Genomic DNA, 25,403 nt, shown 5'->3' with positions numbered 1-25,403 from the left:
CAACATACCTCAGTGGGATCAGCCACAGCTCAGGAGTCCAATGGCCACATGTGGCCAGTGGCTGCTGTTTTGGATGACACAGGTCTAGACCCCTCAGTGGTTGCTGATTCCTAAATCCTCCAGTCTCCAGTGCTAGACGTGGAAAGCCACAGGCAAGCCAGGACAAGCATGTCTATTGTAATTTCCACATCTGTAAAATGGGGACAATCAAACGTGACCTTGGTCAGGATGAGGATGAAAAACATGGCAGCAGAGGAGTGTGTACTTTGGGGAGGAGAAGGAGGGAGGCATGATTTTGTGAGGTTATTGTTAGAACTAGTATTGACCTTGGTGAGCACTCTGAAGGCACTCCCTGAGACCCACTTCTCTGAACCTCAGTCACCTTGTCAGCCCTTGCTTCACAGGATGCCCATGGTGAGGGCTCAGCACCAAGCTTAGCCCACTGTCAGCTCTCAGTCACTCCAAATGGCTACTGTCGCCATTCCTCCGACTGCAGAACGGGCTGGGGTGGGGAGTAGCCTGCCCAAGGTCGCACAGCGAGATGGTAGTAGCAGACGCTGGCCTATTTTGGCTCCCTGCTTCTCACTGGCAGGCGTCCCCGAAAGTCAGCCGCTCATTTCCTCGCAGCAAGGTAACTGAAATAAACACACTGAAGTCACTGAACTACTTGAATGAGGCCCGGGTCCAAGTCTTGTTTCCATGGTATATACTCTGGTGGGCACGCACATGTGATTTGTTGAAGATCGCAGCTTCAAGGGTGGAGGATAGGGTGTGTACTCACTGCCCTGTACTGTGACTGTCGTGAGATACCTCAGTGTGATTTCAGGCCAAGGGCCCCCTTCTGCATGGCACATGATGTGCCTTTGGCGAGACTGCCATGGAATAGAAAGCGGCTAAATTATATGCCAGAAAGCCCAAAACATTACATGTTATGTAACAATGACAGGAGGCCATTTTTTTCCTGAGTATTTACTCTGTGCCATTGCCCAGCACCCTGCATTCGCTGTTCCATCCAGGCCTCCCAGTTACCCAGGGACTGTTGAGTACTGGCAGTGACAAGGAAACTGAGGCTCAGAGAAAATAAAGAACTCACGCAGAAGCACCCTGAGAGGGCTTAAAAGGGCCTTTAAAATCTTCCCTGTGGCAGAAGAGTGGCCAGCTCCCCAGGTGGGCCCAGGACTGAGGAGCCTGCTGGACACTAGATGTTGGCAAACAGGGTCAAGGACGTCTCCCTACAGCAGCTTAATTTATTCATCTGTAAAATGGGGATAAACAGCACTGGTCAGAGTGAGCCTGAAACTACAGTAGCAGAGGAAGGTGCGCTTGGGGAAGGAAAAGAAAAGACACCTAGTGTTGTGGGGGTGTCATCACGGCAAGTGCTCAGCACCCACTTACTTACACCCAGGACTGTGTTCTCTCTGTCTCTCATTCTGCCTCTCAGTAGACACTGACTTATCCCTGCCTCAAGCCCAGCCTCTTTGCAGTTCCTTCCAAATTTCAAGTTACCTTTCTAGAGCCAAAGTCTGAGAAACAGCGCCCCAGTTTCCCAAGCACCAGCCAGCAGCTCTCTCTGATTGGAAAGCAGCTGAGAAAGCAAGAGGCCAGGCTGGGGAGGTTTGTGGATTGCTTGCTTTCTTTTTCTTAAGCCAAGTCCAGCCTCTGTCCCTTGGTAAGGTCTGGCACAAGCCAGCCTGTGGAAGAAGAAAGCAGGGGACCTCACCGTCCCAGGAGCTCACCTTCAAGTCCCTTCTTTAATTAGATACCTCAGCCTCATGCCCAGTGTGGACACTCAGGAGTAAGTGGAGCTGCCAGCCATCTCGGCCTCCACTTACACAGTAAACATCCTGGGTTTGGTGCAGGGAAGAACCAGGGTTTACAGAGAGTTAAAGAAGCAAGGGGGCAGGGCAGACCAATCCTCCCCCAAATGAGGAGGGACACGTGGTTCTGGATGGTTTCTCTGCACACCTGAACCCCAGCCGCAAGATGCTGGAAGACACTCAGTTGGGTGATACACGGGCCACACACGCTCAGATACAGAGCAGAGAAATGACACAGCGTGAGGGCGATGCATGACTACATGGAGAGAAACACACACACAGAGCAACTCCAGATGGAGAAGGCAGCCCAGGCTGGGCTGGGTAGTCATTAATTCCCTCACTCACACTGAGGGACTGGCGGGTTACGTAATGCAAGCTGCACAGGGGGAACGCTGGACTTGCTAACCAGCCCCCCAGGGCATCCAGGAGGTGGTGCCTCCTCGTGGGGGATATCTGCACCCACTTCCTGCTCTCAGAGGCAGCAGGAGCTTGTCAGCTGTCTTAGCCCCAGAGTGACCCTGGGAAGCCGCTAAAAGGGAAACGAGGGAGTGAGTGTCACTTTGTTAGTAGTGGCAGATGGGTGCGCTCTCACTGAGCTAAGGCGTGGTGAAGATGCCGGCAGAAGGGGTGCCAGGGTACAGATGGAGCTGGGGATAAGGAAAGAGACGGACGGGTTCTTTACTGTCTTCCACCTGTCCCCAATCCACCCACCGCCAGAGATCTCCTGTCTCAACCCAGGCACATAAGATACACATCACTGCCTTCTGTATCCATGCCACAGGCGTGTACACCCACCTGGGGCAGAGCATCCTGTTGACCTTTGGTACCCCAACCACACCTCATGTCCCTGAGGCTGGGGGAGCTGGTGGCAGATGCAAAAGTAACTAGAGTAGAAAATTTCAAAACCTAGGGTATAAGTAGAAAAGCTCAGGCTCAAGAGTGGGACCAGTCCTCCCTCTGCCATCTGTCTCCACTTGACCTTGGGCAAGTCACTGACCCTTCCCTAGCCTTGGTATTCTTGTCTGTCGAAGGGTTATTGTATAAATTAAAGAAAAAAAACCTGTGTTAAGCATGCCTGTGCTCAGTAAATGTCCACTATGATTAATCTTCTGAGATTTTTCTTCTTCATTCAACAAATATTCATTGAGCACCTGCTATGTGCTTGTGTTCACCTGGGGACACACAGTTCATGCTTTCTAATGTTTCTCTATTAGGGTGCAGGCAGCCTGTGGAGTGCATATGTCCTTCAAAGTTCTGTGCGGACCTGTGTCTTTGGTAACTATTTTACCCAGTGTGCTTTTTAATGTGGCCAGATGTGTCCTTTTGAACTTGGAACAAGTCGACAATTACAATGAGGGTCCTGAAGGCCAATGGACATCTCTCATTGGTGGTTTCACAGAAGGCTGTGCCCCCTCCCACGGGTTTGTTGTGGGAGCTTTGGGAGGGGTGGGGATGGAGAGCTCAAACATCCATGGGCTGAGCTCCTGACCTGTGGATAGAAACTGTTTGTGAAACTCGGGGAGACAAAGGCCGCAAGTGTGACGAACTGGAGGGGTGGCTTCTTGTGGTAGGAGAAAATAAGAGAGGACATGTGATTCTGGCTTTTGGATTTCTGGGGCTGACTGTCTGTAGTCTCTCCAGGGTTTTGATCATGGAGCTAAACCCAGGCAATTTGTGAGTAACTGGGAAGTGTCCTCCTTGAAGATAAAGGATTTTGTAGCAGGTTGGCTTCCGAACTCCAGAGCGCCTTATGGCTGGATTTCTGAGTTTCCCATCTTCCTTCTGAAGGTTGCGTTGGGCACTCCACAGCGATCTCTTTTCAGTGGAGTCTTCAGAATTTTGTATGTGCAATATCATGTCATCTGCAAATAATGACAGTTTAACTTCCTCCTCTCCATTTTGGATGCCTTTTATTTCTTCTTGTCTGATCTCTGTGGCTAAAACTTCTGGAGCTGTGTTGAATAAGAGCCATGAAAGCAGGTGTCCCTGACGTGTTCTTGATCTTAAGGGAAACACTTTTAGTTTTTGCCCTTTGAGTATCACGTTGGCTGTAGGTTTTCACATATGTAGCCTTTATGATGTTGAAGTATGATCCCCCTATTCCCACTTTGCTGAAAGGGTGTTTTTTTTTTTAATCATAAATAGGTGCTGGATTTTATTGGATGCTTTTTCGGCATCTCTTGATGTGCTCATATGATTTTCAATCCCTTTTTTAATTCTCTCCATCCCCTCCCTCATTTCTTCTCTTCGGCTCAGGAAGCTGCAGGTCTCATCTGCGTCTTGCGGGCTGGCAACGCCCAGAGAATAGTCCAGGAGAGTATGCGTCACCTCTAGACTCATCCACCAGCTACTTCTCCTCACAGTCTGCCTGACCTGTTGCTTAGGGACAGGTCCCACTGCTTCTCCTGACATCTGCCTGATCGGCCGTCACTTCCTTAGAGAACAAGGAAGGAGGCAGACGCATGAAATCATGCCACCGACAGCCAAACAGCAATGAGTGGGTGACATCAAGTTGACGTCAAAGACAAGCCTGAGAGACTTGCCAGGGCCCCTGCAGCCCCTATCCCCCAGCTCCTTCTCAGCACAGCCTGAAGCTGGGCTCCTCCTGACGAGATCCCCTTGGCTCAACATAGTCTGAGGCTTTCAGACTCTTGGGCACTGGACACCATGGAGAACCACATGTTCAGCGTCCAGCAAATCCAGCCCAACGTGATTTCTGTCCGCCTCTTCAAGCGCAAAGTGGGGGGCCTGGGCTTCCTGGTGAAGGAGCGGGTGAGCAAGCCCCCCGTGATCATCTCCGACCTGATTCGAGGGGGAGCTGCAGAGCAGAGTGGCCTCATCCAGGCTGGAGACATCATTCTGGCAGTCAACGGCCAGCCGTTGGTGGACCTGAGTTACGAGAGTGCCCTGGAGGTGCTCCGGGGCACTGCCTCCGAGACCCATGTGGTCCTCATCCTGCGCGGCCCTGAGGGCTTCACCACGCACCTGGAAACTACCTTTACTGGAGACGGGACCCCCAAGACCATCCGGGTGACACAGCCCCTGGGTCCCCCGACCACAGCTGTCGATCTGTCGCACCAGTCATCAGCCTTCAAAGAACAGCTGCCAGCAGTGGATGGGGCCACTGGTCCTGGCAATGGGCCACAGCATGCCCATGACAATGGGCAGGAGGCTGGCTCACTGTCCCACACCAACGGTCTGGCACCCAAGTCCCCAGGCCCAGACCCTGCCAAGAAGAATGCTGGGGTCACCCTTCAGGGCCGTGGAGACCACAATGACTTGCTCAAAGAGATAGAGCCTGTGCTGAACCTTCTCACCAGCGGTGACAGAGGGATCAATGGAGGGGGACCGGACAAAGCAGAGACAAAAGATGCAGAAGTCCAGGTGGACAGGTAAGCCCCACAGGTGTGCATTCAAGGTGTACTGAAGCTCAGCCTCACAGCCCAGAAGCTAGCCTGAGCTGCCCTGACATCTGTGCGTGGGCACAGCTGCTCACTCACCCTCCCTTCTTTCCCTTCAAATGCAATTGCAAGAGCAGAATGGACATAGCTTCTAGGACGTATCTCTTGCCATGAATCCAGAGTGGTTACTCATTGTAGCTGGTGCCATGTCTTCTGATCTTGATCCCATAGGACCCTCCAGCAACCCCACAAAATGAGTATTTTTGCAATCCACATGTCAGGGGTGAGGAAGTTGTGGCTCAGAGAGGAGGGGGCTTCCCTGAGGTCACTCAGTACGTGAGGTGGGTGTCAGGGCCCTGGAAAGAGAGGGGAGCTGAGGACTGGGAGACCCTCAGCCCAAGCCTGTTCTCTCCTGGGACCGCCAGTCGAGGGCAAAGAGGGTTCTAAAGGAGGGGGTTAGAATTGAGGTAGGGAATTAGTCCCAACTCCCCAAATGGGGGTCCTGCATGGATTCCGAGAGAGCGGAGGCTAGAACTTGAACCGGGTGCCAGCACCTCTGTGTTTGCCACATCAGCATTTTTTGATTCTATGGAGAGGAAAGCTGGGAACGCAGTGGGTAATTCTAGTTCCTTCTCTGGGGAGGACTTGGCAGCTGGGCCAGGTGGTCAGAGAATAGCAGGTCAGGAGTTAGGAGAGAGAGAGAGAAGTTTCTCTTTTCCACCCCCACTCTCATTTTCGCTCCAGCACTGACCCTTTGGCCCCCCCTTGCTACCATGGTGGGGCCAGGCAGACCCTTCTTATCTACCCCCTCTGTGGAGGGGGGCTCAGGTGTGGGCCCCACTCCCCACCAGAAATTGGGAGATCGTCAAACAAGAAGGACTCTCTAACAGCAGCCCTTTTGCCAGCCAGCCCCGAGCAGCCTCTCACAGCATCATCTCAGGGAAGCAGCATTTGTTTCCCTGAAGATGAGGGAGGGGCAGACCGGTCTCACACGCAACCCGACCTGCTTTCCCAGCTTGGGTGGCTGCACCCGAGCGCTGAGCCTACCTCGATCCATCACAGCCCTCCCTCTAGTTATTCTGTCAACCTTGCACATAGAGCGATCGTTTGACCAAAAGCAGTGGAGAAACAACTGTTTCGGAGGAGGTAAGATTTGGGGGAAAGCAACAGAGGGCAAGTACAGGGCTCCGTGAAACCCACTAATGTGGATGGTTCTGAGGGTGAGGAATGTTTAACAACAGCATGTGTTCCCCGGGCTCGATGGCTCACGCCCGTGCCGGACTCAGAGCCCCCTCTTGATTTTTAAACAAATAGTTTCAAATGCTCCCTTCACTGACCAGAAGCTAATTCATGGATCATATAACCGATACACACTTTATATATTTTTTAAATCAATATAGTGCCCTAACTATAAAATAAAGGGGACAGAGCATAAAGGTAATTTACGATAAAAAGAACCTGTAATTTAATATATCGGCGCTCAGGCATGACTCTGCTGGAATGGTCAGATGTTTGCACCTAAGCAGAGGATTGCTGCAGACACAACCGTGTCACAGGCAGATTGACACAGGTGTGTTGTTTTGGCAACTCGGATGTCACCAGCTGGGTCGTCGCCTTGGTGACATGATTTTCTGAAATGGTGACTAGCTTTCAATAAAGCGATGCCCTGTCTGTCTTTGATTTCGTAGCAGTAGTGCTTCGCATGGAGAATTTGGCATGTATTTTAAAGCCTTACGTATATACTTAAGAGCGAATTGGAATTCTGCCTCAGAAATTTAAGCATTTTTAAAATCTGTATCAACATCCAAAGGTTCTGACTGTGTGGCAGTCAGAACACTTCTTCCTTGTGTGGGGGTGTCCTTGGTGGTATAGAGTATTCACGACCCCAGATGCCACCTCCCTCCTTATGGACAACCATAAGTGCCCCCCACAAATTGCCAGACTGCCTCACTGAAATATAAGTGTCTCACTAAAAATCTCCATCCCAAGTCGGGAAAGGGAAATGCAGAGACAGAATGCCTTTGTGGTTGCTCTTGGGGCTGGCAGGCCAGGGGGAATTCAGGCCCCTCAGAGCATGTGGCTGCCTGGAAGTTATAGACCCTCCCGGGGCCTCTCCATCCAAGCTATATTTTGGAGGTGGGGTCCAAACAGGCATTCTGGAGTCTGGATGAGCAGGCAACAACGGGGCAGGCTGCCCATGCTGCCCGCCAGGACTGGAGCCCCACATCCAGGTCACATGTACTGGTCTGTGAGTTCTGGGGTCTGAGAGAGGTGGCTTCTCAGCAGTGACCTGACCTTCTGTTCTCTTGGTCTCATTCCCTTCTTCCCATCCCTCTTTCCTTTCAGACAGACAGTCTGCTCCGTCTAGTCCCTTATACTCATGGAGCATCCCTCATCCTGTTGTTTGGGGTGCTGGTCCTTAGCTCAGCCTCATCCCTTCATCCCTGGGGGGAGATGGCCCTGCCAGGTGGTGGTGGCGTGTGAGTGCAGGAAAGAGAAATCCAGGACCTCCTGCACTTGGGAACGGTCACTTTAAGATGCTACATGTCAGGGGCTATCCAGGTTATCAGCTTGCTGCCCTGAAGGAGGGTTCTAACGAGGCCAAGATCTCCGGTCCAGCATCCATCTGGACCAGCCGGTCAGCCCCGCCTTGTGCTCCGATAACTTCTCCTCCACTTGTGGGGCACTCAGTTACTTACAGATTACTTCCTTGTGTGAATGAGGCTCCCCAGGTAGGGCGTGTGGTTTTAGTCCTATTTCTAGATGAGAGAACTGAAGCTCAGAGAGGTGAGGCATCTTGTCCAGGGTCGCACAGCACTGCCCTGGTTCTAACTAGAAGTCCCACAATGAGTCGAGGAGAAACCAGGCAACAGAATGTGGCTGGAGAAATGGAAGTCAATTTGAACCTTAGAGAACCAGCTTAATGGGGTTGGGAGCCTCCTCTGTGGCAAGCCTGAGTTTCATTTTTGGTTTTTGGAAGGTGTTTTTTATTGTAAAATTGGTATACAAGATTATATCTATTACAGGTATATAACATATAGTATTTGTATACACTGTGTAATGTTCACCATTGTACATCTAGTTCCCATCCATCACTACAGAACTGATCCGCTTCACCATTTTGCTCTCCCCCTATGCCCTCCCCCTAAGCCCTCCCCCTCTGGTAACCACCAATCTGTTCTCTGCATCACTGAGATTGTTTTTGAGACTTCACATATAAGTGAAATCATACAGCATTTGTCTTTCTTTCTCTGACTTATTTCACTTTGCAGAATGCCCTCAAGATTCATCTAGGTTGTCGCAAATGTCTGAATTTTGTCATCATTCTGTTCAACCTCCACAGAGCACTCTGGGGGCACCTAGCTGCACACCAAAGTCTTTACATCGAGTACTCCATTTGGTCCTCATAGCGCCCTGTTCTCCTGTTATGGAAACCAAGGCTCAGGGAGGTGCAGTTACTTATCCCAGATCACACAGCTAACAAGTAGCAAAGCCAGGACTTTGACTACAAGCCCATGCTCTTGACCTCTCCTGACTTTGGAGCTGGCACTGTTGGCCACAGTTCACTTGATCACTAGCCATCAGGGTTCTGAAGACATCAGCATATTTGCTCAGAGTCCAAACCCAGGGAAACTGAGGCCCCGGGGTACTATCTTCTCAGAGACGTGACCTAGACCAGCCGATGACCGTGTGGATTCCAGGCCTCTCTGTGTCAGGGGAGTTCTCCCTGCCACAATTGATGCGCCTCGTAGCTTTGAACACTCTGACAGCATTTTCAGCCAAGGGATTGAACCCAACACCATCGCCTTTACACTGAATCTCAGCACAACCCTTCATTCTCACCGTAGCTGTTTGAGCATGAGTAGCTTCCCCAGTCCGTCTTTTCCTGGGTAGGGGACAAAGACCGTATTTACAGTTATTACTTTTGCCTCGTGCCCTCTTTCCATCTATGTCCCTGTCATCTTGTCATGTGGGCATCTACCCCCTCATTCTGGGGAAGAGCTTGGCGTAGCCCACAAACCCACCCAAAATTGCGCGTCACCAGGGGCTTCTCACCATCTTTCATTCAGCAAACGAGGTTCGAGCATCTCTTCTGCCTCAGACTCTGTCCTCGGAACCGGGCATCCATTGATGAACCTCTGCCACTGTGGAGTCAGATCACAGGTTTAAAAAAATGAATAATAAGCAAATTGACACACATAGCCCTTTTAGGCTGTGACACCTGCTATGAAGGAAATATAACAGTGGTTTGAAGAAAAGTGGCTTGGGGTTGTAGAGCCATTGGCTTGGAGGGTTGGGGAAGGCCTTTCTGAAGAGGTGACATTAATACGGAGGCCAGAAGGTACAGAACATACGAAGTCCAGGGGAGGGTGTTCCTGGCAGGGGCACAGCAGGGTCAAAGGCACCAGGGCAGGAATGGGGTTGGGATGTCCCCAAAATGGAAGGACAGCCTTGGGTCTTGAATGTAAGTAAGTAAGTAAGTAGGGGAAGAGGGGTAGGCAATGGGTTCAGACATGGGGACAGGGGCCATCAGCTCTCTAGCCACTACGCCACCCGTCTCTGTCACCATCCACTCATTGTGTCAGTTTCCTGTGGGTTCTGCAACAAATACCACAAACGTGGTGGCTTAAAACAACACACACTTGTTCTCTGTGTACAGTTCTGGAGGGCTCATGTCTGGAGGCTCCAGGAAAGAATCGGTTTCCTTGCCTTCCCAGCTTTCAGAGCTGCATTGCTTGCTTTTCCTGGCTCATGAGCCCTTCCTCCGGCTGCAAAGCCAGCATCTTTCTCCCACCATCACACGGCCTTCTTCTTCTGTAGGGACACACTCTGGGCCTTCTCTTAGAGGGGCACATATGACTGCATTTAGAGCCCATGGTCGCATTTAGGACACGATCCAGGATAATCTCCCCATTTTCAAAACCCTTAAACACGCCTGCAAAAATTCTTTTTCTGTGTGAAGTGACATATATACGGGTCCCAGGGATGAGGACCTGATGACTTTGGGGCCACCCTCTTCCAGCAAGGTCCCATTGAACAATATGATGGCTAGCTTTGTCACCATCAGTGTGAGGTCACACTATTGTAGTGACCTTGCTTCTAGCCTCTGCCCTTTGCCCCTCGCCAGCTACATACTTTAGGGAAGCCCCTTGGGCCTCAGTTCCCCCATTTGCAAAAACGGTATTTGGACCAGATGAGCCCTAAGAATCCTTCCAGAACAACCAGGTTCCAACTGAAAATCAATGGTGGCCAGTCTCATCACAGGCCAAGCAATTGACCAGTCCCCTGCAGTCAAGCCACACCCAGAAAGTTCCCACAAGGTGTCCGGCTCCATTTGACTTCCCTGGCACATCGCTACAGGGGCAGGAACTCCAACATCCCTTTAGGTGAGAGGTCACACCTAGTGCTCCCACAAGGTCTATTTGGCCTGCAGAGTTTTCTGAAAAAGTGAAATTGTGGCAAAGTAAAAGATTCCACAGATTTCATGTTAAAACTGATTCCCAGTTTTTCAAAAAATACCAGAAGAGCTATTAGCACAAAGTCCACCTCCTAGTGAGACAGCCAGCCTCAGGAGCTGACCTGGGGCTGCCCTCGGCTCCCCAGTGTCCCAGGGTCCAAATTCAGCCCAACCTCCATCTGTGGCTATCTGGACACTGGGGTTTGAGACCCTGTGCAGCTGGCATGACGTGAGTGTGAGTCACAACTCTTCCTGACCCCAGAGCCCTCGCCTCACTTCTCAGCCATGGCTCTCGCTGTGGAGTTCTCCCAACCGCACACTTTTCTCTTTACAGAGACCGTTTTCTGTTTCACCATGATGAAATCTTGGAGGAAAGCTTTGCACATACCCGGACTCAGGGTCCACAGTCCCCCAGTCTTCCTGCTTTAACTCAGCTCCCAGTTATCTGCAGCCAGGTGGAGGCAGAAACCAGAGGCTGTTGGTGTATGGAGGGCGAGAAGGGGGTTCAGAGAGAGTGTGGCATCTGCTGAGAGATGCAGGCAGGGCTTCCTGCCAGGACCAGCTGCTCCTCGGTGGCCTCCTTGCCTGGTTGGGCTGGAGCCTGCAGGCCCCACCTGCAGGCTGCACGGTGCACACAGGCCTGGCCCACCTGTTCCCCATCCTGGACCCTTGGGGTCAGCACTGGGCCAACCAACACATGCACAAACTCTATGGAGTCAGGCCCAGACCTCCCCACGCACCACCATTGTGTGAGGAGAGGTCCGAGGGTCCTGGCTTCCAGGAAGCCTTGGTCAAAAGGATTTGGCAGAGGTTCTTAGAGGTTTAGAGATATTATACTTCCGCCTCTTGGCTTGGGTATGATCATGTAGCTAGCAAAGTGAAAGAAAAATGGATTTGGTTTAGTCACTGACAGCAAACACAGAAAATGCTTGCCAGGTGGGAGATGGAGTAAGTATCAGGGCAGAGAATGATGGGAGGCAGAAGTCTGGAAGGGAAGCAGAGAATCCCCAAATTCCTGGACTCCAGGAACAAGACATGACAGCTCAGAAAGGGTCTGAGTGCAGATGTCCCTGCCTCTGTCCCCTAACCTCCAGGGAAGATGCCCCCCTTCCAGGTAGGAGCCAGGCATGCCTTCATTCCCCAGTCTTCAGAGACATGAAGACCTGGAGCGGCACTGCTGTAGCCACTAGCCACATGTAGTGATTTAGACTTAGCTACAGCTAAACAGAACTAAACGTTCAGTTCCTCTCTGACAATAGCCACACTTCAAGCACTCAGAGGCCGCCTGTGCCCAGTGGCTGTAATACTGGGCAGCCCAGATGTAGAATGTGGCCATGTGGCAGGCAGTCCTGCTAGCCCACGCTGGCTTAGAGGAATCTCGACTGTTTCCTACAGAAATAGCACTCCCCTCCCTCTGTTTCTGTCTGATCAGCCCATAAGCAAATGCATTGTAAGAGCGAGGATCGTCGGCACCACATAGCCGAGTGCTGTAAGCCTGACCTCATTTACCCATTGCCACAACCTGCCAACAAGGCATTATTATTAACCCTATTTTAAAGATGAACAGACGGAGAATTAGAAAGGTTAAGTATCCAAAATACCCAAAGTTGCACAGCTTACAACCAGCAAAGCCGAGCTGTTGAACTCCGTTTCATCCAACACATTGTCAGTGCTCGTAACCCTCAGGTGGCACTGCCAGACAAACCCATCGGGCAGGCAGGTCCCAGGGCAGATTTCCCTTGGATCTGCTCATCACTGCCAGGCTGGGGGGTGGGAATCTATCTAAGCCTACTTCTAATTTTGCCCCTGAATGAATGAAGCAAAATTGCTCAACCTACTAGTCCCCCCAGTGCCATATTAAAAATATTCTTCCCCTGCCAACCACATGGGACTCTTGAGTAAGTTTGTGTTGACAAAGCACTTCAGAAGCATTATTCAAACAAAGTTGTTGAAGTCTTTTTTTAAAGGAGGTTGATAAAAGCAGCTCTCTCCCTGGAGACTCACGTAAGACAAGCCATGCGAGTCATTTCTGAGTTGCCTAGGTAATTGTACCCTGTAATTTTGTAAACTGACCTTGTTCTGCGAGAGATGTTGAATTACTTGCTCTTTAGCCTCTGACTTAGAGTGAGCATCCTGATGTGTCTTTTCTGTCTCTCTTTTTTAAAAAAGGAAGGGTCCAGGCTGAGTATCAGTTAGGCCTAGTCACAAATCCTGGCTCTGCTTTGTGCTCATGGTGGGACCTGGCAAACTTACCCAGCCTCTCTGGGCTCAGTTTTCACATCTGTAAAATTGAGCTTTTAATCTCTGTTGAGATGAAATGAAACAACTTCCATGCAAGTCCCTGGTACATTACAGATGCTCAGACAGTATCAGCCTCATCCCTTCCCTGCCGAATCCCTGTGTTTGGTCATGTGATGTCATGGAAGCAGGAGTTTCAGAGCTGAGAGGGAGCTGAAGGGCATTTCCAGGAGCCCTCTCAACAAACAGTTTCTCTTTTTGTCACCACATAGGTAAACCATCGACTCAAGTTCTCTAATCAAGAACCAGTCCCCGTGTGTTTTGGTGACATTTTAAAGGGGGTAAAACTGTGTGTTCTCTCTGACAATTGCAGACCTCTCCAAGCGGGAGAGCGGAAGTGGCTTTGACACGGGCCACCAGAACTATGCGAGATGCAACAAGAAGGGCGAGTCTGGCCAGACCCAAGTAAGCAGCTGGAGTGGGGGCTCCGGGCCATGCACTCACTAGGGCCCTAGCTGCTTACTCATCCCGAATAGCTATCGGCACCAGATTGTAGGTCTGGGTGAATTATGGAGCCAGGACCAGAAGTCCCCAGAGCTGAAACATAGAACAGAGAGCTAGACACGGGCCAGCCTGTATGCCTGGGACCAAAACCAAGATGGGCCACAGAGTAGGCCAAGGTGTCCAAAGCTGGGGAGCAGGCAGATGCCACAGTCAGTCAGAGTAAAGCTGGGTGGGAGGCTCGGAAAGAAGCAGGTTGTCAGGAAGCGGGAGGGCAGCATTCGGGGGAGGAAGAGCAGGCCTGGATTTCGATGCGCAGCCTGTCCCCCCCCCCCCCAGCCCTGATTTCTCTCCATTTCAGAGGATGGCTGAGAGAGCCTCCTCCCAAACCTATTCGAGTACCAGGCCTGGGAGCGAGGAGAGCTGTGTGTGTGTTAAGTCAGGCTGGAGAGGCAGGAACAAGCCTGAGTTTGAATCCTAACTCTGCCATCGCTAGGTGTGTTTCTTGGGCTAGTAATTGAACCTCTCTGAGCCTCTGTTTCCTCATCCGATGATGACTGATGATGGTCAAGATGGAGGAGGAAGGTGGTGCTGGTAATGATGGTGGTGAGGATAATGATGAGAGGGATTATGGCGGTGCTGATGTGACAGTGAGGATGATGGTGACACTGGTGATGACGACTATGGTGACATTGATGGTTATGCTCATAATAGAGAGCAGCTGAGTGGTGCTGATGTGATGGTGATGATCACAGAATGATGGTGGTGATGATAATGATGATAATGATGGTGACATGATGGTAATGACAGGAGCCTCCACTCTAGAATGGATGTGAAGAGTGGGCTGGGGTACTGTGACCTTGAGCAATTCAGCTTTTGTCCCCTGTGCCATCTCTAAAATGGTGATTAATATTCATATCTAGTAGGGTTATCACAAAGATTAAATGAATAAAACATATGTAAAGTTCTCAGTAAACATTAGCTGTCATGATTAAAACTACTATTGTTGATTTTTACATTCTCTTATTCTCAGAAGTATTCCTGTGTATCCTGGCCTGGTATCCTTAGTCTTATTAGCAATGCCTTAGCGTTGGAATGACTCCCCACCCTGGCCCACAGGACTTGTTTCCTCTGCTATTCCCCCCCCCCCCCGCCTCCTGCTTCTTACCTAAGGAAGTCTAGTGGCCTTTACTTTGTCCAGGGATTGTGCATGGGTTCAGCTAGGAGATGTGATTTCTCTGTTTTTAGATCTATGAGGGAGGGGGTAAGGAGGAGCAAATCCTTGCCATGGCCACCCTGAAGTGAAGTCCACAAAGAGGGGTGTGTGCCAACCGTCGGTGCCAACTGGGATGAGGTCACCTTCGAGTTCGACAGTGGGGCTGCCCTCCCACCTGTTGCTGGCTGTCCTGTGAAGTGGCACGCTGGGCACCCAGTGCTCTCTGGCTCCTCACAGAATCACACGGGTGAACGCTGGAGGTTCTAGATTGACTCCGGGATTCCAGACCAGGGCAGCCAGCTGGTGAGGGTAGCTGACATCATGCTGTCTTCACCTCTCCCTGACCTTGCCTTGCAGAAACCTGGACGACAAGTCTCACAAACCTCTGCCCCTTGGCGTGGAGAACGACCGAGTCTTCAGTGACCTGTGGGGGAAGGGCAACATGCCTGTGGTCCTCAACAACCCGTACTCAGAGAAGGAGCAGGTAAGCGGGCAGTGCCAGCAGGGAGGGCGCTGGCACTGAGGCCAGGGGCACCTGTCCTGGGGTGTGGACTTCCGCTTTGGTGTGTTTTATTTTCTTCGTGAGCTTACCATTGCTCAGGCTTTAATTCTGCTTCTACATTAAAGGTGCTCATATGGATCTAAATTGAAAAGATATAAAATATACATGGTGAAAAGATTTTCTCTCTTCCTGAATCCCAGCCACATAGTTTCTCTCCCTACAGGCAAAGCAACATTTATTATTTTTGTGCTCCTTGTGTCGTAGACAAATGCACACACACGTTATTTTCACACTTTTTACATAAATGAAAGTCCACTACACATACTGTTTTGCACCTTGCTTGTTCACTTGTCAGTGTATCTTGGAGATGAGTCCTAATTTGTAGATAAGAGTGTCCTGGTTCTTTTTCGCAGCTGCATAATTTCCCATTGTGTGGGTCTGCTACATTCATTGAGACAGCCCTCCAAATGGACACTCTTAGGTCATTGCCAATGCTTTGCTGTGATATTGCTGTGAAGAATGACATTGTATAAATACCTTATTTGGCACATGGGCAGGCTTTTTAATAAAATCAGTCCCTGGAAGTAGAATTGTTGGGTAGAAGGTCACGCTCACTTGTTCTTTGGGCAGACACCGAGAAATGGCTCATCGTGAAGACTGTGCAGATCCCACCGGCTGGGTAGGAGGTTGTTTCCCCACGGCCTCGCCAGCTCTGTGTATTGTTGAACTTTTCAGTCTCCGCCGTTTGCTGGGGTGGAGTCTGGTAGCTGAGCAGGTACAGTTCCTAGAGTGGCTCGATTTGGCTGGAGAACAGCAGCGCCCTTTTTCCCCCTGCCCAGGCAGGTGACGGACTGGATCGGTGCCGCCCTAATGAGGCATGTGGCTTTCCCTGGCTGCCTCTGTGTGGCAGCACAGTACAGATGGACTAAGAAGCAGTGGGGGTCATGACAGGGAGATGGTTCAGGTTGCTCAGCAGGTCTTCTTCCTTCCCAACACCTGCCCCAAGCCATGGGCGGCCCAGCTCTTTCTCCTGGTGCCTGATCTATGGCACCTCTCACCACCGGCACATCTAAGCAATGACTCAAAGCCTCTCTGCATAGCTTCGCAGGGGAGGATGGGACATTGCAGAGCCCCAGTGGGGATCGCTTTCCTTTCATAGCTGCTCATGGCTGGCCAAGGAGATAGGAATATGAGGGATTCTGCAGTAAGTCAGGCCCATGCTCCTGGCCAATTATTTTACCTCTTGGAGGGACTTCTGGGAGTGTTTGGAGGACAACTCTAGCTTCCTGTCATGCTGCCTCAAAAATCAAGGTCATATTGTGAGCGTGAGGGGACTCGGATTCATTAATGATTAAATGAACAAATTAAAATTGTCTTTATATTTCTTTATTCTTTGAAAATGAAGCAGTGATGCCCTGATGCAAACCCTCCCAATACAAAGGACAGAAAGGGCAGCCTCAGGCCGGAGTCAGGCTGCAGACAGGGCTTGTTAGAGCAACACTGTCTTATCCTAAGAGATAGTCTTTGTTTGAATTTTGAATTTATTGCCAATATTTCAGAATTTGTATAAATATCATATTTACAACTTCTCTTAAGAATCTGGACAGTCTGACCACATCGAGCCTCTATTCTTGTGGGGCAGTAAGCTCCTGGACCGAGTAGCAGCTGCCCCTCTAGACAGGGCCTGGGCTCTCTGGTTTGCCACAACCCTCACACTCCCTACCGTGTCCTCCTTACTGAGTTGGAGAAGAAGCAGAGGAGACCTTGACCCCACCAAAAGGACCCTGAAAGTCCTGCTGAAATCGAGCAACGGCAGGACTCTGGCCATTTGCTTTCATGCTGTCCCCCTCAGTTAGACAGTGATAACTTGTAAAACATAACCTTGAACTTGAGGCCTGAGGAGTGGGCCTCAATACTGGGCACAGAGCAGACATGATTAAAGGTGACCACTGGCCACCTTTACAGGGCATCATGGTGAAATGATTAATATCAGTCTGTTTGGTCTACTACAACCCAGTAACATAGACCAGAGGCTTATAAACAGCAGACTTTTATCTCTTATAGTTCTGGAAGCTGGGAAGCCCAAGATCAAGATGCCAGCAGATTCAATGTCTAGTGCAAGCCTGCTTCCTGGTTTATAGACACAGTCTTCTTGCTGTGTCCTCACACAGTGGAAGGGGCAAGGGAGCTTCTGGAGTCTTTCATACAAGGACCTTAATCCCTTATTCATGACCTCATCACTGCCCAAAGGCCCCACCTCTTCATACTATCACCTTGGGGGTTAGGTTTCCACATACGAATTTTGGGGAGACACGTTCAGTCTATAGCAGCGAGGGGAGGTGGTGAGAACCTGCCTAGGGCTCCTCTAAAATGTCAACTCCAAGTCCTTGGAGAAGGAGAGAGGGTCCCGGGGAAAAGGGGATGACTAAGTCTTCCTGAGGTTAAGGTGGCCAGATAGCTCTCCACTAGGGAGCTCCTGGAAGCACACACAGAGCCCAGTAGTGCCGGGGTTTTCATTCACTCCTGAGCAGCAAATCCTCGACATAGTCCAAGAGTTCCGATCCATCAGCCCATGAGAGACTTTCCCTTCCTCTGTTGTCTGAGACGCCATGTTCCCAGTGCCTCTCGGAAATAGAGCAGAAAGGACAGAGGTCTCAGCGCTCTGTCACCTCTGTGTCCCAGGGCTCAGGAAGCAGCCCCATTCCCTCCTAGTAGACAGCTCCGTGGCCACGGGGCTGAGCAAATTCACAGAAAATGCAGTGTTCTTCTTTCCGACCTGAGACGAAGATTGAACGTTGACACCATTCATGATAATCCTTTTAAGTGGAAATGCTACCCTGGTGAAATGGCTGGAGAAGCTGCTGCTTGTCTGTCCTCCCTGCAAAACTTCAATCCCTGAATCAAGCCCTCTTTCTTTCCCTTCATATTCAGCATCTATATCCCTTGCCTGCCTGATTTGCTTTCCTGAGGGGTCAGGGTGGAACTGTGCCCTGCTTGAGGGCCGAACATCTGTTTCCAGATACGAATTAAGCATCAGACCAGTCCTTAGTGGGTGCACAGGGGGTCTTGGGACTGGGGGAAATGAGATTTCCATGTGGCGTTCTTCCCTCTTATTCAGCCCGCTGCCCCTCTCTCCAGCCTCTTTCTGACAAAAGCATTCAGGTAGTCAGGTGACTTCCACTGAAATTCCCCTCCCCATTCCCACGGCCTCATCAGGAGCCTGCCTGGCAGTCCCTCACCCCTGGGGGCACAGGGCTTGCCAGCTACTTTCCAAATGTCAAAATCTGTCAAGAAGCTTTTCTCTGTTTCCAGGTAAGTGTCAGCATCACCCCACTCTCCGGAGAGCTCCTTATGAGGCAACTGGGGGATGCTGTGGGTCCCCAGTCTTCAGAGGCGTGTGGGCCCATCTCTGCATGAGCACGAACCCCACCGGCTCGCAAGTACTTTGCCGAAAGCCAGACAGGGGGCAGCCAGAGCCAGCAAGGTTGTGTCCGCATGAAGGCAAACCAGTGAAACACACTGCCCTTCGGTGACAACCCAGCGTGCCTCGGGGCAACCTAAGTCAGCCCTGACTCACCCTGCATTAACGATGTGGGGATAAAAATAACAACTACCCTGATAACAATGCCACCTTGTGGGGCGTGGCCATTCTCACCCTCCTACTCCCTCCTCCACAGCCCCGGGCGAAGCACTCAGCTCTGGAGTCAGCTCTAACCCCTGGGGACCTTGGTCAGACAACTAGTGTCTACACTGAGCCTTCCGTCTCCAGCAGGGTCTAACAGACTTATCGAGGTGTGGGACACACGACATGAAAGGCTGCTTGAGATGACAGCGTCACTTAACACAAGAATAGCTACTGGTACTTCTTGGGCCAGGTCAGGCACTGTGCTAAACTGTCTGCAGCCTCCTTGTATTCCCAGCCCAACCCAATGAGGTGCTATTCTTTTTTTTTTTTTTTTTTTTTTTAATTAAATAAATTTATTTTTTTGAATTGTTTATGCTGTTACAGTTGTTCTATTCCCCCCTTCATTCCCCTCATCCCCACTTTATAGATGAGTCAGCTGAGGCACAGAGAAAGGGGTTAGTAGCTCAATGAAGGTCACATAACTAGTACTTGGCAGAGGTGGGACTTGAACCCAGGCCATGGAGCTGCAAAGCCCACTCTTTTTTTTTTAACCTGTTTATTTATTTTTTTATTATATTTATTCTCTTTTTTTATAATAAATTTTATTTAGTTACTTTTCAAGTACATTTTTTTATCTATTTCTCCCAACCTACCCCCCGCCCTGTCTCCCCCCTCCCTCCAATTTCCCCTCCCCCAGTCCTCATCCCTGTGTCTTTCATACATGTTCCTCAAAATCCCTCCCCCTTTTTCCCCTTAAATTCCCTTCCCTCTCCCCTCTGGTTGCTGCCCACTTGTTCTCTATTTCAGTGTCTTTGTTTTTATTCTGTTTACTTGTTTGTTTTATTCTTTAGCTTCCTGTCAAAGGTGAGATCATATGGTATTTGTCTTTCAATGCCTGACCTATTTCACTCAGCATAATGCTTTCCAGTTCCATCCATGTTGTTGCAAAGGGTAGTAGCTCCTTCTTTCTCTCTGCTGTATAGAATTCCATTGTGTATATGTACCGCAATTTTTTGATCCATTCATTTACTGATGGGCACCTAGGTTGCTTCCAGCTCTTGGCTATTGTAAATTGTGCTGCTATGAACATTGTGGTGCATAGGTTCTTTGAAATTGATGTTTTAGGATTCTTGGGGTATAATCCTAGCAGTGGAATTGCTGGGTCAAAAGGCAGGTCGATTTTTATTTTTCTGAGAAAATTCCATACTGTTTTCCATAATGGTTGTACCAGTCTGCAGTCCCACCAACAGTGAACTAAGGTCCCCTTTTCCCCACAACCTCTCCAACATTTGTTGTTTGTTGCTTTGTTTATTATAGCCATCCTGACTGGTGTAAAGTGGTATCTCATTGTGGTTTTAATTTGCATCTCTCTGATAGCTAATGATATTGAGCATCTCTTCATGTGTCTCTGGATATTCTGTATGTCCTCTTTAGAGAAGTGTCTGTTCAAGTCCTTTTCCCATTTTTTAATTGGGTTCAATGTCTTCCTAGAGTGGAGTCGTGTAAGTTCTTTGTATATTTTGGAGATTAAACCTTTGTCTGAGGTATCATTGGCAAATATGTTTTCCCATACAGTTGGTTGTCTTTTTAATTTAATACTGTTTTCTTTAGCCCTGCAGAAGCTTTTTATTTTGATGAGATCCCATTTGTTTATTCTTTCCTTTATATTCCTTGCTCTAGGGGACATATCCGTAAAAATGTTGCTGCGTGGAATATCTGAGATTTTCTTGCCAATGTTCTCCTCTAGGACTTTAATGGTGTCACGGCTTATATTTAAGTCTTTTATCCACCTTGAATTTATTTTGGTGTATGGTGTAAGTTGGTGCTCAAGTTTCATTTTTTTGCATGTAGCTGTCCAGTTCTCCCAACACCATTTGCTGAAGAGGCTATCTTTACTCCATTTTATGTTACTACCCCCTTTGTCAAATATTAATTGACTATAGAGAGTTGGGTTGATTTCTGGGCTCTCTGTTCTGTTCCATTGGTCTATGTGCCTGTTTTTATGCCAGTACCAGGCTGTTTTGATAGCAGTGGCTTTGTAGTACAGTTTGATATCAGGTATTGTGATCCCTCCTACTTTGTTCTTCTTTCTCAAAAGAGCAGCTGCTATTCGGGCTCGTTGATGATTCCATATAAATTTTTGAAGTGTTTGTTCTATGTCTGTGAAATACACCATTGGTACTTTAATAGGTATTGCATTGAATCTGTATATTGCTTTGGGTAGTATGGACATTTTGATGATGTTAATTCTTCCAATCCATGAACAAGGTATATGTTCCCATTTGTTTGTGTCTTCCCTGATTTCTTTCTTCAGTGCTGTGTAGTTTTCTGCATACAGGTCTTTTACCTCCTTGGTTAGGTTTATTCCCAGATATTTTATTTTTCTTTTTGCTATATCGAATGGGATTTTTTCCTTGATTTCTGCTTCTGCTGATTCATTGTTTGTATACAAAAATGCCTTTGATTTCTGGATATTGACTTTGTATCCTGCTGTTTTGCCAAATTCATTAATGAGTTTGAGCAGTTTTTGGGTAGAGTCTATAGGATTTTCCATGTACACTATCATGTCATCTGCAAACAGTGACAGTTTTGTTTCCTCCTTTCCTATTTGGATGCCTTTTATTTCCTTTTCCTGCCCGATCGCTGTGGCCAAAACTTCTAATACTATATTGAATAGAAGTGGTGAAAGTGGACATCCTTGTCTTGTTCCTGATCTTAGTGGAAAAGCTTTTAGTTTTTTCCCATTGAGTATGATATTGGCTGTAGGTCTCTCATATATGGCCTTTATTATATTGAGGAATGCTCCCTGTATTCCCACTTTGCTGAGTGTTTTTATCATAAATGGGTGTTGTACCTTATTGAAAGCTTTTCCCGCATCTATTGATATGATCATGTGGTTTTTGTCTTTGCTTTTGTTTATGCGATGAATTACATTTACTGTTTTGCGAATGTTGAACCATCCTTGCATCCCTGGGATGAATCCCACTTGGTCATGGTGTATAATCTTTTGGATATATTGTTGGATGCGATTTGCCAATATTTTGTTGAGGATTTTAGCATCTGTGTTCATCAGCGATATTGGCCTGAAGTTTTCTTTCTTTGTTGTATCTCTATCTGGTTTTGGAATTAGGATGATGCTGGCTTCATAAAAGGAGTTTGGGAGTTTTCCATCCTTTTGGATTTTTTGGAATAGTCTGTGAAGAATGGGGGTTAGCTCTTCCTTAAATGCTTTGTAGAATTCTCCTGTGAACCCATCTGGTCCGGAGCTTTTGTGTGATTGGAGTTTTTTTATTACTGCTTCAATTTCTTATGCTGCTATTGGTCTATTCAGGTGTTCTACTTCTTTTTCATTGAGTTTTGGGAGATTATATTTTTCTAGAAATGTGTCCATTTCCCCTAGGTTCTCAAATTTCTTGGCATACAGTTCTTAATAGTAATTTCTTACAATCCTTTCTATTTCTGTGGTATCAGTTGTAATCTCTCCTCTTTCATTTCTCGCGTGCCACCGACTGCCGGCGACAGCCGGGTATGGGCCTGACGCTCCAGCGCCATCCATTTTCAGGGCTAGTTGATTCGGCAGGTGAGTTGTTACAAAGCCCACTCTTAACTCTATAGATCCTGGCCCAGAATAAGAGCTCAAAAAATATGTATTGTTGTTGCTGGTATTATTTGGGTAACTATTATACTGCCGATTTAGGTGTAGATGTATTACTAATTCTTGTTCTGCTACCGTGAGGTGGTAGGACAAGAAGCACCATTCCTCTTTTACTGACGGCACCCCAGTGACCCCAACAGGGAAAGTGAGCCCCCACTGAGTCTTGGTGACAGAGTTGCACCTCTGTCCCTTTGCAGCCACATCATCATCCTTGTTGATCATTCAAGTCATTGAATGATACCGCTCTTGCCTCCTGGGGGCTGGGCTGGGAGTGGAGAGGCAGACACTCCAAGCGAGGCCCTGGACCCCATGCCCAGCCCTGTGGCTGTGAGTTGTTAATGTGAGGATAGAGCCTCTGTTTCCACATCTGAAACATGGATTCCAACGAGGATCCAATGAACCAGCAGATGTGCAATGGCCGAACCCAGGGTGAGCACCAAATAGGCATTCACAAAATATTACTCAGAATGCAGTGAAGTTGAACGTGATCTCTGCCGGAGGAGGACACAGCCAAGGGGTTCTCTTCCCATCACACATGTGCCTCCACCTCCAGGAACTTCCATTTCCAAGACAAGCTTCAGACGCAGACACACACAGCAGTTACCGCCCCATGATGGCCTGGTTTCCTGGGACCCTGCACAGAGGTTCCCCACCTGCTGGCTGTAGCAGACTCATTTGGCCCCAGTCAGGTAGACACCTTGGGGTTCCAGTTGATAACTTCCTTTCATGAGCCTCTTTGAAGCACTTGAGAAAGCTCCTGTTTTTGAGGTTAATTTCTCTCTGTGGGCAGGTGCCCCACATCCCTAGCTATAAGTGGCTGTTGGCTCAGTTTCCACCCCCCCCCCAACTTGATCAAGCCAGTTGTCCCTTACCTTGATCTGGCTCATCACTAGAGTTAGACACCCAGGTTGGATTTTCCCCCAAAGCACCTTTAGTCCCCCTCTCTTTCCCAGGTTATCCAGTGTTCTCCCAAGTGCCCTTGAACTTAGGACAGTGATCTCCAACAGAGATGCTTTCCAGGAATTTATGTTGACCAGAGGCACCCTCAGGCTCTGGAGGGGAGCAGAATCCAAATCTTGCTAATGTTTTACGTCCCCTCACCCTGACCATCACCTGCTTGGTGACCCCCAGGGTCTTTGTAGGTCACTTGCCCAGGAGACCAGCCTTGCCTAGGCGATGATCAGAGTCAGGATGGAGCCAGGAAGTGGGGCCTGAATCGCCGGGTGTTTGGGTTTGGCCCTGCTGGAATTTCCGCTTGTTTTGCTAACTGTTTATTTTAGTAGTGAGTATATTGAATGCACACAGTCCCAACTGTTGTCTCAGTGGGACAATAGCATTCTGGTTTGGGAGTGAGTGACACCACTCTGCATGTCCATTCACTGCCTCAAACCGCACACAAGTTCTTTACCCAGATAGGCCAAGTTGGGTCAGGGTCATTTGTGTCCCTTCCCTTGGCAAATTCTTCCTGTCAGCGGCCAGAAACCAGAGATTCTCAGGGGTCGATAGACATGCAAACCGTGTCCACTTCCTGAGGGTCTAGGATATTTTTTTTTAAAGATTTTATTTAATTTTGAAGAGAGGGGAAGGGAGGGAGAAAAAAAGGGAGAGAAACATCATTGGATGGTTGCCTGTCATGTGCCCTTTACTGGGGACCTGGCCTGCAACCCAGCCATGTGCCCCGACTGGGAGTCAAACTGGAGACCCTTTGGTTCACAGGCCTACACTTAATTCACTGGACTCTTCCAGCCAGGGTGGGTCCTAGGATATTTTAAAGCCAAACATAATCACAAAGCTTGTGCATTCTAACTATTCACATTTAGCGATTTAATGCTTTTAGTAAACGCACTGTCCAAATATACATAGGCCACAAGATGATTACAGGATTTATTCTAAAATTCATAGTACACATATACATTCTGGTCTGGTAATTGGACCACATTTAAAGTTGTCTAATAATATCTGGTTATCTCGTGACATTATTGCCATGATAATCATCGGCCCATTTGGAGGAAGAATCAACAATCTAACTTAATGGCCCCTCATCTCCATCCACAGGCCCTTGTCTTTGGACCTAGACTGTGATGGGTATGAACCCCAGGCACCCCTTCCTTGGCCCCCCCACAACCTATCGAACATTGACTGTAGAATTGGGGGTTGGGGGAAGAGAGAGAGAGTAAGAGAATAAGCTATTTCTAGCTCCCGTGGAGTTATTATAAAGAACGAATCCCTTTAGAAATAATGCTTTGAACACACTGCAAAGAAATTAGGCTCCAAGGAATTAAACACAGTTGGTTAAGTTTTTTAAATAGCAGGTTTTTAATTGCATGGATGGGTATGTACCTGCTAGTGTGCGGGTCTGCGGTCCCAAACCCTGAGCTGCCACAGCAGCTCTGAACTGGGTTACACTTGCTGCCCCGGGCCTGCTGCCGAGGGCACTGTGTGTGGCATCTGGCTCCTGGTGTGGATGGCCCGCTGCCCCCATTTGAGCAGGTGACGGACTGAGAAGCTACTCTCCTTGTACAGGTGGGGCTTGCAGCTCCTGAGTTCATTTCCCAGGGCAGTCGTAGCAAAGCGCCCCAAACCCAGTGGCTTAAACAACAGAAACCGGTCATCTCCCAGTTCTGGAGGCCGGAAGTGTGAAATCAAGGTGCAGGCAGGGCTGGTTCCTCTGGGGGCTGCCAGGAAGGCTCTGCCCCAGCGCCCTCTCCGAGGCCTGCTCATGGCCGTTGTCTTGTTCCCTTGGCATTCTTTCTGAACACGTATCTGTCTCCCAACTTCCCCTTTTTATGAAACTTCAAGTGTAGGGGATAAGGCCACCCAAATGACCTCACTTTGATGCGACCACTTCACTATCAATGCCACATAAGGTCATGTTCTGAAGTACTGGGAGTTAGGACATCAACATATGAATTCAGGAGGGACACAGTTCAACCTGTGACAGTTCCTAAGGTGCTCTGTGTCTCACAGGTGCCTCCCTCCCTGCTGTTGTG

At 49.0% G+C, this 25,403-nt stretch overlaps 1 protein-coding gene across 1 annotated transcript in view; it reads left to right on the top strand.

Annotated features, from left to right (window-relative positions):
• Positions 1–25,403, top strand: part of NOS1 (nitric oxide synthase 1) — a 143,741-nt gene that overhangs the window by 68,650 nt on the left and 49,688 nt on the right. The window contains exons 2-3 of the mRNA XM_037156291.2: positions 4,074–5,209; positions 14,989–15,115. Coding sequence (XP_037012186.2) covers positions 4,485–5,209; positions 14,989–15,115 — 852 coding nt within the window. The 5' untranslated portion in view covers positions 4,074–4,484. The remainder of the gene's footprint in view (positions 1–4,073; positions 5,210–14,988; positions 15,116–25,403) is intronic.

This window comes from Artibeus jamaicensis, unplaced genomic scaffold, assembly GCF_021234435.1.
Source record: "Artibeus jamaicensis isolate MK-2021 breed Jamaican fruit bat unplaced genomic scaffold, CSHL_Jam_final contig_525, whole genome shotgun sequence".
In the NCBI taxonomy this organism is placed as follows: domain Eukaryota; kingdom Metazoa; phylum Chordata; class Mammalia; order Chiroptera; family Phyllostomidae; genus Artibeus; species Artibeus jamaicensis.
Note: the sequence above shows the minus strand (reverse complement) of the source record. Positions and strands in the feature narration are given on the sequence as shown.